Genomic DNA, 18,324 nt, shown 5'->3' with positions numbered 1-18,324 from the left:
TTAACTTTTTTTTTCTTTTTTTAGTTTTGAAAACTGTCGGTCTCCAGGGAATTGAGATTACTTCCAACACATGACCCACATCATTCTAACGACACATGTGCCCCACTCACACACCTGTACACTATATGGACAGTCAACTAACACTCAACAGATTTTCTCTCAAATAAATCTCAGTTGTGTCGATTAAAAATCACTCACAAAGGGGCGTCGTTTAGCTCACCAGGTTGAGGCTATAATCCTCGCTGCAGCGGCCCCTGCTCGATTCCCCTGGCAGCCCTTTGCTTCATGCCATTCCCCTCTCTTTGTCTCCCACTTCCCATCTGGACTGTCCTGTCAATTAAAGGCTTAAGCCCCAAAAAACACTCACAAAATCAAGTCACCGGTCCACAGGGCGATTAGAACAGATAGTAGCTGGCGGCAAATTTGTGTTTATTATTTAATTTATTTCATCATCATCATCATCATCATCATCATCATCATCATCATCATCATCATCACATTGGGCCTATAATAATATAAAATAATATAAGAAATCTATGAAAGAATCGGTCCACGGCCCTGTACAACGAGAGCTGTGAGAAGAGAAGCTGCCTGGCAGCGAAGCCACCGACCCGTCAGTGTTCATCATCACCGTCATCACCATCACTTCACTGTGAGTGTCCGTGTCTCTGACACCGTTGGCTGCGTGGTTTCAGTTTAGTGACGTTGTCCTCTGTCACATGACGGTCCTCTTACATTGGAGGGTCCTCTGGTGGCTGTAACGGAATCATGTGCAGAATCACAGAGCCAGCTGTTCCAGCCGCTCTCCACAGCTGGACGCAGTCCCAACAGCATATGTAAAGTCAAAAAGCTGATAACTGAATTTTACTACCACAATGACAGTGATCAGTGATGGTGTAGTAACAAACAGAGCTTTGGGTTCTGAGGCGCCATGAGAAGTCCTGGTACAGCTGGCCTTACGGCTGCAGCTGCGGTGGGTTACGACGGGCTCTGTGGGAACGCTACGGGGTAGATTTGGCTGTAATGATCCACAAAGTGAACCTCCAGACCCTGGGTGATGTAGTCTGGCAGGTCAGAGAAGTCCTTCTTGTTCTCAGAAGGCAGGATGATGCAGGTCACACCAGCACGCCGGGCCTGACGAGGACAAGACATCTCAGTTCAGTTCTTTACTAGATCATGTCAGACTGGTTCAGATTAAAGGGATAGTTCAACAGTTTGGATAATTGGCCCATTGCCATAATCCCTATAGTTTTAGGAGTAGGTTCGTTACCTTTAATTGTCGGTGTGAGCTATTTTTAGAACGGTGGAGCAGAGCCACGAGCTGCTCAGAGCTACGCTACGGAAGCTAATGGGATTTCTTGGTTTCCCTCATCAAACTCATCAAATACACAATCCAACAACTCCACAACGCTCTGGTGGACAAGTTGTGACCTGCACATTCACCACACTAGCCTCCGTAGCTCTGAGCTGCTCGCGGCGACAATTAAAGGTAACAAACCTACTGCTATGATTATAGGGATTATGGCAATGGGCCAATTTGCCAAAAGGTTGAACTATCCCTTTAAACCAGATCTTAGCGCTAAACTTTGCTCAGCTCTTCTGCATCAGTTATTTCATCTTTCACTGAAAAACTCAAAACTCAGAGATCTTCATAATGACGCTCTGACCTTCTCCACTGACAAAACACATTTAGAAATTCAGCCATATGAATGACTCAATGGATTTTGTTTGTGCTCAAAAGAAAAACATGAAGTCTATTGTTTTTGGGATCCTTTTACGTCTATGTGTGTGTGTGTCTCATACTTACAGCGATAGTTTTCTCTTTGATTCCACCCACTGGCAGTATTTTGCCAGTCAGTGACACCTCACCAGTCATGGCTAAGTTCTGACGCACCGGCCGGCTTGTTGCCAGGGACAACAGTGCTGTAACGATGGTGCAGCCGGCACTTGGTCCATCCTTGGGAGTCGCCCCCTAAGAACAAAACAAACACGGTGGCAGCTTTAGGCAAAATCTATTGAGTGGCAAGTTACTTCGTCTTAGGCTTTTTTAAATTGCAACGTCACAGTCTTGTCCCAGTCCTCTGTGAAGATCAGACATGAAGAAGAACACGAGAAAAACGCATTTGGAATCGTCCGAACTGCGTGTTGCTGCCAGCCCAGACTAAGGATCCGGCAATTATACGGAAGAGGAATAATCCAAAACCAGATGATTCTGGCGAACAAGCAATGCCAAGAAGAAGTCGGTTCGACAAGAGAGGGAGGCTGGGAGGGAGGAGGAAGCCAGACATGGTGGAGCTGGAGCCACGAGGGGGCAGGACCCACGGAACAGACTTGATGGGAATATGATGAGGCACAAGGAGGTGATTATGTTGTTGTCTACAAGAGATGATGTTGAGGTGTCACTAAAGTCACTAAAGCAAAATATAATGGAGGCAATTGTACTGGTACACCTGAAAATGACACAGAACACAAAAACCTCTTTTTCTCAAGATTTTGGTGCCAAAATGGCTTTTTGGGCTAATCTAACCTATATTCAACAGTAGAAACACACTGTAGACTCTCTTCTTTCATTTGATGGGTTGAATGTGTATATAGTAATAATATGGCGGGTCTAAAATGATCAGTCAAAAAGCTGGAAAATGCCTGGCAAGCTGGAGGTAGCTCATGTGAAAATGGCTGGCAGTGAAAGAGTTAAAGAGTAAGTAAAAACAAGAATAAAAAAGATCAACCGACAGTTATCAGTAAACCACGTATTTACACTATTTTATCGCCATGGTTACCTCAGGCACATGCAGGTGCAGGTGGGAGTTGACCAGGAAGTGGTTCTCTGGCTCCTGGTGCATCAGGAAGGCTCTGGCAAAGGTTGAGGCGATCTTTGCACTTTCTTTCATCACATCACCGAGCTGACCTGCAGAGGAGCACGGACGCATGTACAACATCTGTTCAACATCTGTTCAACACCTGTTCAACACCTGTTCAACATCTGCTGAAGGAATCTGACTGGTGCTCCTGCCCTGACTGACCTGTGACCTCCAGTGACCCCTCCCCTTTAGGGTCCTCTTTTCCGGGGGGACGACGTAGTGACGTCTCAATGAACAACGTTGACCCTCCTGCAGAGACAACACAGCACAAATACTCAGTGTCTATCATTTTGTATGGTTTTCCATGTGTGTGTGTGTGTGTGTGTGTGTGTGTGTGTGTGTGTGTGTGTGTGTGTGTGTGTGTGTGTGTGTGTGTGTGTGTGTGTGTCTCACCCATTGCGGTCCAGGCCAGGCCCATGACCACTCCTGGTGGGGTGATATCATACATTCGATCCACCGTGAAAATAGGTTTACCCACGTAGTCCTGCAGGTTGTCGGGGGTAACAGTCACTGCGGTTTGCTCACCGCTGACGATACGGAACGCCACCTTACGGAAAACCTGCCACACGCAGATGGAGAAGGGATTACACACACACACACACACACACACACACACACACACACATACACACACAAACATTTACACTCACTGCCTAAGTGCTCTTCTGCCTCCACCACTTCAGACCACATCCTTGTTAATGCAGAATTAAAAAGGAGTTTTTGTTGCATTTGCTGCGTGAAGTCTTGAGTGGTGGCCAAAAAGTGTTTTGTGAGGTCACGATGACTTTGTCCTTTCTCATTTGATCACCAAAATCTAATTTATTCACCCTCGAGTCCAAGCGGTCATTCGAGCCAAATTTGAATTACAGTACCTCCTAAAAACAATCCACCTCCAGCTCTGACTGACTGTGGCCAGTGAGGAGGCACAAAGTGGAGGATGTGCGGGTTAGTGAGAGAATGATTGATCTTCCTGTCACTTGCTTGTGTCACTGAGGTTCACATGAGAGAGTGTTGACGGAGAAACTGGTACCAGTGACGTTAAAGGTATAATATGTAGGAATTCCCCCCATCTAGCGGTGCGGTTGCATATCAGAACGTATTCTTGACGTTGCATTCACATGAAATCGGGCAGACGTCAGACAGACAACAGACGCTGCATGTAACAGGATAAACAAGCGTCTATGTAAACAAGTGGTCCACCAGCACGAGGCAAAACAATACAGGCCTGACAATATGTTGTCATGGTGATGTCGTATTGTTTACCTGACCCACGTTTTACCGTCTTTCTCTCGTAGAGTAAAATGACATCCGGTTGGTTTATCTGACTGCACCTGAATGCAACACCAGTGCCTCCGTCCTTCCTCACACTACACAGTGGTGACAGTTTTAACAGGCGCTACCTGGAAAACTTTCTCCCCGAGCCGACAGCTCCACTGAGTTTCTATGGTTACCTACGGTCACGCTGCCACTCAACGTAAAAAATGGCGATGCAACATGGCCGCCTCGGTTCAGTGCGTCGCCCACTTATGTATTTGTGACGACTTGTAACAACTCATTCTAAGGTACCAGAAAGCTTTCATTTGTATGCGGGTGTGATTCCACTTCAGTGAAATACGTATTGATGAAAGACATATTTGATTTTTGCTAATAAAAAGCCAAATAAGTTACATACTGGAGCTTTAAGAAACATCTAACAGGCGGTTTTCTGTTTGTTCCATCAGATCAGAGAAGATCAGACAATATTTACTTTTTCCACTTGTTTCTGCAGGTTCCTGACTCCAGACTCCCTGCAGTACTGTCTGATGAGCAGGCTGAGGGCGTCGGAGGAGAGGGAGGCCTTCTCCTCCGTCAGACCACACAGAGAGCGCAGCTGAGGCACCAGGTAACACTAAACACACACACACACACACACACACACACACAGAAACAAAGGAGAGAAATTAAAAACAGGATGCACCAACATGGTCAGTACAGATACACAACAAATGCATTCTAAATAAAACAGTGGGAGACTTTGGTGTTACCTCGGCGATAGCCAGCTTCTCCTGGGCCACGTAGCCAGACACATTGATCATCTCCATCCTGTCTCTGAGCGGCTCTGGGATGGTGTCGGTCACATTGGCCGTGCAGATAAACAAAACCTTGATGTGGGCAGACAGAGATAAGCAGCGCTCACAGGACTGATTCTTATGTGTTGTTTTTCAGAAACTCTTTCCATCTCTACACAGCGTCTCTGAGCTCTGCAGGCAGCTCCTTCCTCAAACATCTCAAATATGATCAAAACAAATGGAGAATCCTGAGCAGTGTGTGATGTTTTGCTTTTTTTGCTTTTTAATAATTCTGAGATACAATTCTATTTGGGATGTTGAGGACAGATTAATGAGGGGGAGATATTATTTGTAGGGCCGGGACTCGATTAAAAAAAATAATTGAATTAATTAGAGGCTCTGTAATTAATTAATCGCAATTAATCACATTTTAATCGCATATAAATATTTGACCTGAGAACAGTGAGAAGCATTTTTTTTTCACATGGATTTTAGTATACCATTAAGCATTCAAGGTGGTACTTAACCAAGACCAACAGACTAGGGATGCAAATTATCGATTAATTCATTAATCGATATTTGATACATACAGATTAAATGGTCTTTCCTGCCAATACACTATGATGATTACTGTAGTATTTAACTAGGCTACTTAAATCACAGTAGCATAAACTGATTTGTTGAACTCAGCCTGATGTAAACATTAATAAAACTCAGTAACCAATCACACAGGCAGCTCCATGTTGTCCCTGTGTGATGTTCAGGGACAGGTCAGGACAGTCTGAAGACAGACAGCTCTGAGGGTGAAGTCCTATCATAATGAGATGAGATGCACCTGTGACAGTGACAGGTCATAGATATAGCGCTGCAGCTGAGCAATTAGCGCTATATAGGCTAGCGCATTTAGCGTGCGCCCGTGTCTGTGTATCTATGTGCAGGCAGAGATCAGAGATGGTGTTTTAAATAACCATGCTAGCGTTTCACCAGATCTCATCTCTGCCAGTCAGCCTCTCAAACTGCCGCCTCTCTCGCGTGCGGGCGCACCGCACGTAGACACACGTGAGAAAAAAAAAAAAAAAAAAATTGAAAAAAAGGAAAATTTAATTTTTTTCTATAAGTGCGATTAAAATGCGTTAATTTTTTAACGCGTTAATTTTTGTGTAATTAATTAATCGTAATTAATGCGTTAGAGTCCCGGCCCTAATTATTTGTCATTCTGGCATGAGGCTGCAGCATAACAAGATGAAGGGGTCTGAAGACTTTCTGAATTCCCTGCACATACTGTACAGCATAAACACTGTCCTACCTTTGACAGATCTACAGGAACATCCAGGTAGTGGTCGAGGAAGTTGGCGTTCTGCTCAGGGTCCAACAGCTCCAGCAGTGCGGAGGATGGATCGCCCTGGTAACCGCGCCCCATTTTATCCACCTGGGAAAGAAGAAGTCATTTAATTTCAGTGATGATCCTCTGTGGCTTCCTCATTATGACTCACACCTTCCACACCAAACATGTGATCCACCATTCACAGAGAGATACACATTATAGCTGTTTTAAGACCAGAGTTGACCTCAATCTTTATGTTTGGTTTATGGAAACTGTGTTTAAATGAGGATCTAAAGAGACAGTCCAATGTTGAGCACATGACTGATATCAGCTATATAAATGTACTGAAGACCGAAACTATTGGTGAGGTTTCCAGCACAAAACTTTATAGACAATGGGCCTCATTCACCAATATCTTCTTAATTAAAATAATTATTAATAATATCATAAAAGATAAGAAAATAATTCAACAACTGCAGAACAGAAGAAAACACAATAATCAGTTATTTTGCACAAGTGTCAGCTCTCAAATGTGCGTAAGTGTGCTCCTGAGTGTGGTTCTGATGACTTTCCCACCATGAGGTTTATATTTCAGCTTCTATTAAACATCCTCCACAAATATTGAATAGATTCATCGAGCAAAAACGCTCATTCCTGAGGATTATCAAGAAATACATCAAGAATATACAACATATCCCAGCAGCCTTAGCTGTACTTTTTGTAATGCTAACACACTGAACTCACACAGTGAATACGATAAACACTCTTTACCCATTTAGCCAAAGTGTATTTGCATTTGTTAATAAGACTAAAGTTGATCTGATGAATCTCTCCGGAGTATTTCTATCAACTCTGGTGTTGACTTAGTGTGGACTCACTTGATGCTTCTCTCAGCTAAAGATACTATACAACACATCTCACTATAAGTAAATAAAGTGATAGTAGACAGGACCTTGACAGCTTGTTTATGAACAGACTGGATGAGTCACTGACCAGAGACATGAAAGAATGAATTTCTCACTGTTGTTATGACAACAACTTGGTCATTGATTTATTTTTCTGTTTGCGTTGGACAGCCCCTCCACCTGACTGACAGCCAGGAGGAACTCAAAGCTCCTCTGGTCTGGTCTCCCTCTCCCTCCGGTTGTCTAGGAGCTGTCAGAAGTCCTGAGCTGTGTGAGTCTGCTGTGTGAGGGCAGCGTGCTAATCTTTAATCTCTAGATCCACCATCCTGTCAATTACCATCAAATGCAGATGGTCCAACTGTTGTTTCTGTTGTGAGGTGAGGTTGTTGCCTTTGGTGTTGTTGGATTGCTGTTACTTTGTGAACTTGGACTGCAGCGGTTGGGAGTGGGATGAGTGGTGTCAGGTTGGAGTAAACAACATTAATTAGTTTAGTTGTAGTAGTTTGTTTGGTTGAAGATAACTCAGCAACAACAAAACAGTCATTTACTCACACTACATCTGCTCACTACAGACAGTGACAGCTTCACCCAGGACTAGACTTGTAACTGGTAAAAGGATCTTTTGTTTTCAGGCTGTGAAGTTATGGATTAGGAATTTATCAGAAAAACGTTTTAAACAAAACATTAGGGGTGTTTTTTAAGAAGTATTTGAACTCTTTTATTGTAACTGTATGACTGTGATTGAAGGTATAGCTTTTATGTAATATTATCTTTATAGCACACCGCTTTTTTACAGACTGACACCGAACCCAACAGACGGAGCTAAGGAAGCAGCAGCACCACACTGACCTCGTCTATGAGCACCAGAGGGTTCTCCGTCTTAGTTTTCTTCAGGCACTGGATAATCTTTCCTGGCATCGCTCCAACATATGTCCTCCTGGAATACACACACACACATACACACATTTTAGAAAGCAGCCTCCCATCTTTCTCCAGGTTTCACCTTGATATATCAACGGCTGATAAGTGAGAAAATAAACTGGTGGGGTTCAACATTGTCCCCACAGAGCTGTCTATCTATATAATAAGACTATTACAAACATCTTAAAGGGATAGTTCAACATTTGATAATTTTGGCAAATTGGCCCATTGCCATAATCCCTATAGTTTTAGGAGTAGGTTCGTTACCTTTAATTGTCGGTGCAAGCTATTTTTAGAACGGCGGAGCAGAGCCGCGAGCTGCTCAGAGCTACGCTACAGAGGCTAATGGGATTTCTTAGTTTCCCTCATCAAACTCATCAAATACACAATCCAACAACTCCAAAACGCTCTGGTGGACAAGTTGTGACCTGCACATTCACCACGCTATGATATAATAACAGAACGTTACGAGACAGAGTTGTTTTAGAGGCAAATGCAGAGACTGCTTGCCGAAAAACTGCCCCCGACGGGAACACGCATCAACGGTTTGATGAGGGAAACCAAGAAATCCCATTAGCCTCCGTAGCGTAGCTCTGAGCAGCTCGCGGCTCTGCTCCGCCGTTCTAAAAATAGCTTGCACCGACAATTAAAGGTAACGAACCTACTGCTATGACTATAGGGATTATGGCAATGGGCCAATTTGCCAAAATTATCCCTTTAAAAATGAACAATAAAATAATCACCTAGTCAAAATAAGACTGTTTTCTGCCAAACATGATTCTAACAACAAAGCCCTCAGTAATAACAACAGCATAGACGTCCTCACCTGTGTCCTTTAATCTCAGCCACATCGGTCATGCCTCCCACGCTGAACCTGAAGTACTCTCTGTTCAGGGCTCTGGCTATGGAGCGAGCGATGGAGGTCTTCCCTACACCCGGGGGGCCGTAGAAACACAGGATCTTGCCCTGGGTGGAGCCACGCAGCTGGCTCACTGCAATGAACTCCTGCACACACACACAGATCAAGTCAGGTGTTTGCGTGTGTGTTTACTGTATGTGCATGTGTGTGTGCGTGTGCATTTGCTGACCAATATGCGTTTCTTAACATCATCCATCCCATAATGGTCTTCTTCTAAAACGGCTTTAGCTCTCTCCAGTGATAAGTTTTCTTCACTGTTGGTGCCCCAGGGCATGCTGGTCAGCCAGTCCAGGTAGTTGCGGGTTACACTGAAACACACAAACACACACACACTTGTTGTTACTCTTTGTCTGTGGTTCTACAATCATTTCCTCCTCCACCAGGAGGAATCATCACACTGTGTGGAAGCTTCTGGATTCATCTCTCATTCAGCAATAATAAAGTAAAAATTTGTTATGGAAACAGTAAAATTCGATTAAATATCATGAATATCGATAAGAAGTTAATACGGTCAATCTCATTGGATTTTCTATTGATCGATACAAAGTTACTGCGACAAATGCTGACGGAAACAGTTCTGTCGGATAAATGTGAGTTGCGGTCGTGTTTTATGTCAATTCTGCTGCGTATTCCAGCTGTTCAAAGACACGGCAGGAGTAGACAAAGAAAGATGCAGGTGTACAGGCAGAAAGACTGGCTTCATGTGAAGTGTCACAATCTCCCAGAACTGTTTTTTAAGCGCAGTCGATCACAAACCACAGGTCACAGGTCCCTCTGGTGTCTGGAGGATTTAACACGCGGAGCATCTGCATCAAAAGCATCATAAGCACCAGCCTATAGCCTAGTACAGTGGTTCTCAACTGGTGGGTCGGGACCCAAAAGTGGGTCGCGGACCCGTTCTGAATGGGTCGCGGACAGCTGGTAATGCACATCTGATGTTGGACATGTCTTTTATTTTGAAAAATAACTTATTTTGAAAGGCACACGAGACACGTGAACACATGCAGTTGTAATGCTCCTCCTCAGTTTCTTATTATTTGCTCCATTTGCTCTGAATGCAAAGATTATCTCTTATTAATGTGGCCTGAATGCAGTGAAAATACCTTGTTTTGTGGGTCTTTATTTTGTGCAATTTGATATTTATTCACTTTTGTCAACATGCTCTGAATGCAGAGATGCATTAGAAGTCAAATATATCATTTTGTTGGTCTCCATTTTGTGCAGTTTGATATTTTTTTATTCACTTCCGTACATGCAGTTGTCATGGTCCTCCTCAGTTTCATTCATGTGCTCTGAAATGCACTTTGCTCAATAAAGAGCTAAATTAGTTTTTAAAGGCTTTAAAAAAAATTCTTGGCTTGAATTCTATAAAAGTGGGTCGCGACTTAATGACAATGGGAACATGTGGGTCCCAGAGTGAGACTAGTTGAGAACCCCTGGCCTAGTATAACTTAGAACTGTTAGTTAGTATAACTTATAACTAGTATAACAATATTTATTTATATTGGCCGGAATGCGTACAGCTTAGTGGTTTCCAGGCAACGACTCCAGCAGCTGGTCACACTTGGCTTACTGCAGCCTGACCTCCGATAATCGGTTAAGATGAAGGATGGATGTTCTTCTATTTTGCGATTTAGTACAAAAATGAATGGAAACACCTTAAATTGCAAGAAAACAATTCGACACACCAATATGATCACAAAACAGCACAGGTATCGATATGTAGATAATTCCATTGCCAGGTGGATGGAAACATGGTTAGTGTCTGTGAATTCTGTTGCACTGGACTTTGACATGAAGAACGGGGCCGTCGTGACACGTGGAAACATTTTCCATAATGATTTCTTAATCTAAATGTGATGTCACTGAGTAGTTGTATCATCCTGAGTCAAAAGTCCTTCCATGCTAGTGAGACCAATAAATAAAACAACCCACTTGAACTCTGAGGAGTGGTTGTCCAGCAGCCCCAGCTTGTTGAGCTCCTCGTTGATGACCTCCATTATGTGCTGAGGGACAATCCTGTCTTTGAGTCTCTCTCTGAACTTCTCCTCGATAGCTTCCTTGTCTTCTTTTTCCAGACCCAGCTCCTGAAAACACACACAGACACTTTGTTTTAATGGGTCCAAGTTCACAGAGCTGCTCCTCGGAACTGCCGGAGCAGAGCAGCCTCTGACCCAGGATCAGCCTCCCTTCCTCCATCCATCCATCATCACCTTCTTAATGATCTTGAGCTGCTCCTGCAGCAGGTACTTCCTGTGGGTCTGTTTGATCTTCTCCTCCACCTGTGAGCAGAGCAGGGACACGGGTGAGTGATGGAGAAGGGTTGAACAGAGCAGAAGCTGATCAAACTTCATACAGGTTTATCAGTGAGCTCTGACCTCTCGGCCCAGTCGCTGCTGCAGCTTACTGAGCTCGTACTCCTTCTTCAGCAGTGACAGAGCCTTGTACAGACGCTTAGGGATCTGCAGAGACAACAACACATATCAAAGGCCTGGAAAAAACGGAATATATTGATATAAATATTGATGTCAAACTGTTTAGGGGAGCGGCTGTGTGCTGTTCTCTGCCAAACATAATCTTAGGATATGTTTACTAAATCAAATAGTTTGACCCCAGATCTTTAAAGACTTTTCTTTTGGAACACATCGACCGTAGCTGTGGGGGGCGTTAATAATCCTATTCTGCCTCAGGGCACTCCAAAACAAGCACGCACAAAGCTGACACGTGCACAATCTCACTTTTCGGGAGTGTTTTTTAAACAGCACAGTTCAGTCAGAAGGATGAGGACTACATGCTGGTCTAAGAGCAGCACACAGCCACTTCTCTGAGCTGTGGGCTCACGTTGGTCTCCTCCAGGACGTCCTGCAGCTCGTGTGACTCGGCTCCTGTCAGGGCGGCTCCCATGTCGCTGAGGTAGATGGGATTATCCACCACTCTCTGACCGGCCTGCATCATCTGGAGGACAGACTCCCTGACAAACACACATTTCAGAACATTTTGAGGATGAGGATTTCCCTTCTGAGCCTGCTGTTTTTTACCTGCACATTAAAAAAAACTCCACGTTCCAAGCTGCTGGTGGCTTACTTATATTTTGTGTTAATGAAACGTGTGACACCTTTTCATTTTGTAGACTTATTTGATAAGCAAACCTGACATATACTGAGAGAGGGACAGGGTGTTTTAGTCATTAAAGGCACATTGTGTAGGAATTACTCCCATCTAGTGGTGAGGTTGTAAATCGCAACAAACTCATTCGTATTCTTCATGCTGCATTCAGGTGGAATCGGGCAGACAGACGACAGCCGCTGCACGTAACAGGATTAACAAGTGGTCAGTCGGCACCAGGTAAAACGATACATACAGACAATATGTTGTCATGGCGATGTCATATTGTTTACCTCACCCACGTTTTACCAGCCCTCTCTCATCAACTAAAATGACATCTGGCTTGTTTGCCTTGTTAGCTCTATGTATATATAAATTTCAAAGCTTAACAGAACACTTCAGTTTGTTGATGGGGGTAATTAATAATTAAAGAAATTCTACTTTTGAATGAAATAATCGAATTTTTACACAGTGGGGCTTAAAGGTTAAGAAATTAAATATCTATTAAATATTACAAAACACCATGTGAAATATTATAAGACACTATTGAAGAAAACCTGTGGTGTGATACCATAGAATACCTGTGCTCAGTCTGTGGGCTGCATCATGTTAAAGGGATAGTTCACCCAAAATTGAAATTTCGATCATTATCAACTCACCCTCATGTGGACTAAGGGCTGGGAGAAGTTTCAGAGTCCTCCGTGGCTTCTCTGAGTTACAGGGGGTCTCGGCGTAGCAGTGCATGCCATATAACGGTTGCAAATGGATAGCAACTGTCTTCGTAACAAAAAGACACACCAAAAAACATCCAAATACCTCCATGCTGCTCGTATGTAATGTCCGTCTTGTATTGAAGCCCCGAAATGCAAAATTGTCCCGAAAAAAATTTAATAAGTCTATTTTTCAAGCTTGTTTTGTAGGGGAAGCTCCTCTTCGCAGTTCGTCCAAATTTGATGAACCGGGAAGAGGAGCTTCGAGTAGCTTCCGCTACAAAACAAGCTTGAAATTTTTTTCGGGACAATTTCGCATTTCCTGGCTTCAATACAAGATGGACATACGAGCAGCATGGAGGTATTTGGATGTTTTTTGTGTCTTTTTGTTACGAAGACAGTTGGTATCCATTTGCAACCGTTATATGGACATGCACTGCTACGCCGAGACCCCCTGTAACTCAGAGAAGCCACGGAGGACTCTGAAACTTCTCCCAGCCCTTAGTCCACATGAGGGGGAGTAGATAATGATGATGAAATTTCAATTTTGGGTGAACTATCCCTTTAACAGAATCAGATGGTGACAGGCAGTTGACTGACTGAACAGGAGTCTTACCTGTAGAGGGGGTTGAGTGCAATGATGTCCCTGATGGTCTTCACTATCTCAGCGGTCAGCGCCTGCAGAACAAACACATCACAGCTTCTAGTTGACCAGTAATCATGTGATTTATGACGTGGCTACACACGCAACAGCTGATCTTCTTACTGCTGCTTATGCACCACATTCAGTCATGCACTGTTGTTTCGTACCTTGACTTCCTCGGTGACAGTGAACTGCTCGTGTTGAACGTTGTCCACTTCGACCATCAGGATGTCGGAGGAGGGAAGAGGCTGAAGCTCTGGAGTCAGATCTGCTTCTGAAATCTGACCAACCACAACAAAGTCCAAACAACATCTATCAATATGAAAACACATCATCAATACAGAACCAATCATGTTGATGGGTCGGAATAGGTTGTAAAAGTATAAACTAAACCGCACCAACACACAGGAAATATGTTGCCACGGATACAGTGAGTTAAGCTGTGAACTTTAACTTGAAACCAGTTGTTTTTCTGAGCTCATGCTTGAACAGTATGTACCACCTGATCAGTGAGGAGCTTCTTCTCTGATTTCTGATCAGATATAGTAGATATTTATTTACAGTTCAGGTCTGAATCATCACTCATGAATCATTCATAATCACACATATCACGTGATATGAATGTCAAATGTTTTGGATATTGATATTTAATACTCATCTGATTTGTTCTGGGCATCAGTTTGAATGAATCAATACAATATGGATGGGGTGTACCAATAAGGTAGAATTTTTCAATGAAGAAAGATTCAATTTAAATCTCTCTTTAAACTTAGTTTAGTTTTCACTTTAAACCAATATTAATTTATTCTATTGCATCAAAACTTTAAACTCTGTGTCCTGCCCTCTATTCGTGTTGTAGTTCTCTCCTGATGTTCATTACATCTAGATTAAGTTCACTACATCTAAAACGTGTGCAAACTGTGTTTTAGACTTTTTTTTAGACTATTTGCACATATAAAATAAAACTAAACATTTACTTATCTCTCTTACTAGTAAGAAAGATACGAAAAAAAGAAATGTGCAGGTGAGGTCTGAAACCCGAAAGGCTTATAACATGACCTCACCTTGGTCTAACAATTAATTGAAGCACAGTAAAGAAATAATAATCACATAACAAAAATTTGAAAAAAATAAATAAAGGAAAAAAATAAAAATAAGGGAAGATGTTGATAGTAAAAATAATAATAGTAGTAATAAATAAATAAACGAAAAAAAGGTGAGAAAAGAAAGCAAGACAAAGGAAGAAAACTGGTACAAGTAAACACTAAAAAGAGAAAAGAAAAACAAAACTAAAAAAACATGAGGCGCTAGGAAAGAAGAATTAAAAAGTCAAACCATGTTTTGTTGTTCAGTTGTGTTACAGACCTTGTCCTCCAGCTGCTCTGCCAGAGACTCCGGTTGGTCCTTGCGGCTGCGCTTAGCCTTGCGTCTTGGTGCAGGTTTGGGGGCGGACTCGGGCTCAGACTCTGTCAACACAGCGGGCGTCACATCCTCCTCTGGTTCCACCTCCAGCTGTCTGGTGATCCGGACCCTGACAGACCAGAGTAAACTGTTTATACAGCCGAGGTCTAACACAAGGTAACAGGCAGCAGTGCCGGGGAGAATCCCAAAAAACAACCATGCTTTTCACCCCAAAGACCCCCCCCCCTCCTCCCGGCCCCCCCAGCAGCAGCAGCAGCAGCAGCAGCAGCAGTGGTGGTGGTGGTGGTGTCTCTAACCTGCGATGGCCCATGACAATCATCCTCAACTTGTCTCCCAGGTCCTGCATCTCATGAATCTGAACAAAAGTCCCTGTGGAGTAGACGGCATCCAGAGACTCCACCACATCAGACTCGTTACTGCAACAGAGAGAGAGAATCATTACTACCAAGCCAGACACGGACACAAACACTGATGATGTGTACAATTTAAAATACTCTGCTCCTTCACTCTGAGGTTGAATACACAATATTCATCCAAACATATGTATCTCCCCTGTGTGATATGTGCCATTCCTCAGTCAGTTCTTCCTCATAGTTTCACACTGGGAACTAAAACTGCAGCTTTGTGGTGATATCTCCAAAAATATCTCAGAAATGATTTACACTCTCACACTGTGAAATCCAGAACCGAGACCCCCCCCCCAACCCTAACCCTACTGCATCATCACTTCTACTTATGGCATGGAAACAATTACCTAGATGTAATAGCTGGTTATAAGTGACATTTAAAAAGGATAAGATGTCTTTTACATGGCAGACTCATACAATATAATAAGCTTCATATAAGTTTTGAATACTTTCTTACTATGAAAATTAACATGTCTACAATAGTTCACTGTATGTACAGTTTTTTTGGCTCAATAAAGCAGTAGGCAGAGAACACAGTCGAATGATTCCTGAATTGAGTCGAGTACTGGCACATAGTTCTGTAAATAAGATCACATCCAATCTATTATGCAAAAATAATATTTAAGTTAAAAAAGCACTCTTTCCATTATAGTATTGTTATTCTTGTGTTTGTTTTATTTCTACCTGTATTTTTTTTGCCTCTCTTTCTATATGCCATTCAGTCATGTTCTCTGTTCTGTGTCTGTTTAAAAATGAATAAAATATTGTATTAAAAAAAAAGAAGCATTCTCATAAAGTCCCACTGATTTCAGTGACAAATACACAGCAGGCACTTCAATGATGCAGGCAATTAAAAGCTTTAAAGTGAAATAGCGATAAAAAATGTTTGTTTATTCAGTTTAAAGGTGGCCAACTTCCCCATCTAATGAAGTTTTACAAAGCCAGTGACTGTAAGCTGAGTTTAAGTTTATATAGCACCTTAAAAGCAAAGAGCATTTGCACCAAAGTGCTTCACAGGCAACATGTCACATAGTAGGCAATAGGCATAAAGACACATACAGACCAACATCAATTTATCAAAAGAAGAAATAAAAATTATTAAAACCCAGGGTGATGAATGTAAAATGCTAATGTAATGTAAATGCTAATGAAAGCCAAAACAACCTTTTTTTTCTGTGAACAAGGCACAACCAACATACCACGGTGTGAGGATCTGAGGGTTCTGGTGATGTGATGATGTAAGGGGTGACAAGTTCAGAGATATATGAAGGGGCGCGACCACAGAGGGATTTGTAAAAAATCAAAAGAATTTTAAAGTGTATCCTGAAGTGAACAGGAAGCCGCTAGTGTAATGATGCAAGAATGGGAGTGATGTGGTCTCGCTTCTTTGACTTTGTTAATAACCGTGAGGCAGCGAGTGAGCAAACAGAGAGAGCAGAGCATGTTTGCCCTCGGTGAAGGAGAGCAGCTCTCCTGCCGGGGCCACGGTCACACTCACCTATCGTCTTTCTTCAGGAAGACTCCAGCGTACGGCTGAGCCAGACGAACCTTCCTCCTCAACAGCTCCATCAACGCCTTGTTCTTCACCTGACAGGGAAAAGAGACAGACATGTCAAACACACACACACACACAAGCTTGGAGCTGTTTGCCTGACATATCAGATGTATCCTCATGCATTCTGTTCATTATCCTCTGTAGTTTCACCTCACACAGTTCGAATTAGTCCACTAACTAATCATGTGGTGGTAGATCATGTGCAAAAGCTGTCTCTCTAATTACACAATAAACAGCCATATTCCATCTGCTGTCAGCTGCACGTTAAAAACAGCCCCTGTCCAGTAAGTACAGTTAAATTAAACTTTATGACTGATCTTATTTTTAACTGTAGCTATATAAATGATAGAGACAAGATTGTGTTGCCCCATTGCCAGTTGTGAAACCCCTGCATCCAGGTTTGACCTCTACAGAGGCTTGCTGTAAGATTGCATCATCCCGGGTCTCCATGAGAACAGGGCTCCTTCTCACCTCTATGATCTTGATGAAGCGGGGGAACACCGGGTTTCTGCTCACGGCGATCAGCGGCACGTTAGGGAACACCTCCGGGACCAGCATGGGGGTGAGAGCCGTCATCTGAGGCTCGCTGTACGGCGCTCCCCCGTCTCCTCCAGACTCCTCTCCCCCGGAGCCCGCACTGTCACCGCCGTCCTCTCCTGCGCCGCTAGCCCGGTTCCCGAACATCCTGTCCTGGAGCATGTAGGGTCGGGAGGCCGGTGTGAGGAGCCCGGTGTGGCCGCGGACAACAACAGCAGCGGCGGCCCGCATCCATCGGTGCGGTGTGACGGTCAGCCTGTAGCCGGCTGTCACTGCTGTGCTGACCGGGAGGATGGAGCTGCGGTCGGCGCTGGTTCTCAGTGAAGTCCCGGTGCTGCTGGTGTAGAGCCGCGGCTGGAGGCGGGTCACAGCCGAGGGACCGGTCCGAGGAGCGCAGCTGCTGCCGGACCAGTTCAGTCTAACAAGAGCCGAGTTTCTGTGCAGCTGTCTGGCAGCGCCGAGCATCTTCATGCAGGCAGCCATGTTGATCTGGAGCTTTCTACAGCATGCGACCGACCTTCTTCCGTCGACGTCTGATGACGTTGACTTGATGATACAACAACAGTTTCATAACAAAAGCAAAAAAAACATAGATATGTAATAAAGTTGCTGATAATTTTAGGGAAATACCATAAACAAATGTAGTCCCTCAAAACTTTCATTTATAGCCTCTGAAAAGTAAGGGGGAAAAATGTTCACTGAATTTGTCATTGGAAATTGTTGTGTTGTGTTTCTGTTGGAAATTGTTGTGTTGTGTTTCTGTTGTGATATATATATATATATATATATATATATATATATATATATATATATATATATATATATATATATATATATATATATATATATATATATATATATATATATATATATATATATATATATTGGCATTATATATGAATCAAACATTATCAGAGATTTTGATATCAGCTGATTTTTTTTTTTTTTTTTTAAGTATATTTTTGGC

At 43.1% G+C, this 18,324-nt stretch overlaps 1 protein-coding gene across 1 annotated transcript; it reads right to left on the bottom strand.

The window, feature by feature from the left end:
* Positions 1 to 510: 510 nt before the first annotated feature.
* On the bottom strand, positions 511 to 17,840 carry lonp1 (lon peptidase 1, mitochondrial; the record flags this gene model as incomplete). The annotated part of the gene is made up of 21 exons (XM_083970361.1): positions 511 to 1,134; positions 1,808 to 1,972; positions 2,781 to 2,908; positions 3,024 to 3,110; positions 3,255 to 3,420; positions 4,609 to 4,749; positions 4,886 to 5,002; positions 6,216 to 6,338; positions 7,988 to 8,075; positions 8,886 to 9,064; positions 9,148 to 9,286; positions 10,914 to 11,065; positions 11,192 to 11,260; positions 11,357 to 11,440; positions 11,820 to 11,949; positions 13,410 to 13,471; positions 13,604 to 13,717; positions 14,802 to 14,967; positions 15,155 to 15,274; positions 16,764 to 16,852; positions 17,292 to 17,840. The coding sequence occupies 21 exons, from the start codon at positions 17,838 to 17,840 to the stop codon at positions 979 to 981; spliced, it is 3,024 nt and encodes a 1,007-aa protein (XP_083826487.1). The 3' UTR covers positions 511 to 978.
* Between the last annotated feature and the right edge of the window lie 484 nt (positions 17,841 to 18,324).

The sequence above is a fragment of the Trachurus trachurus genome (genome assembly GCF_905171665.1).
Source record: "Trachurus trachurus genome assembly, chromosome: 4".
NCBI classification, from domain to species: Eukaryota; Metazoa; Chordata; class Actinopteri; order Carangiformes; family Carangidae; genus Trachurus; species Trachurus trachurus.
Note: the sequence above shows the minus strand (reverse complement) of the source record. Positions and strands in the feature narration are given on the sequence as shown.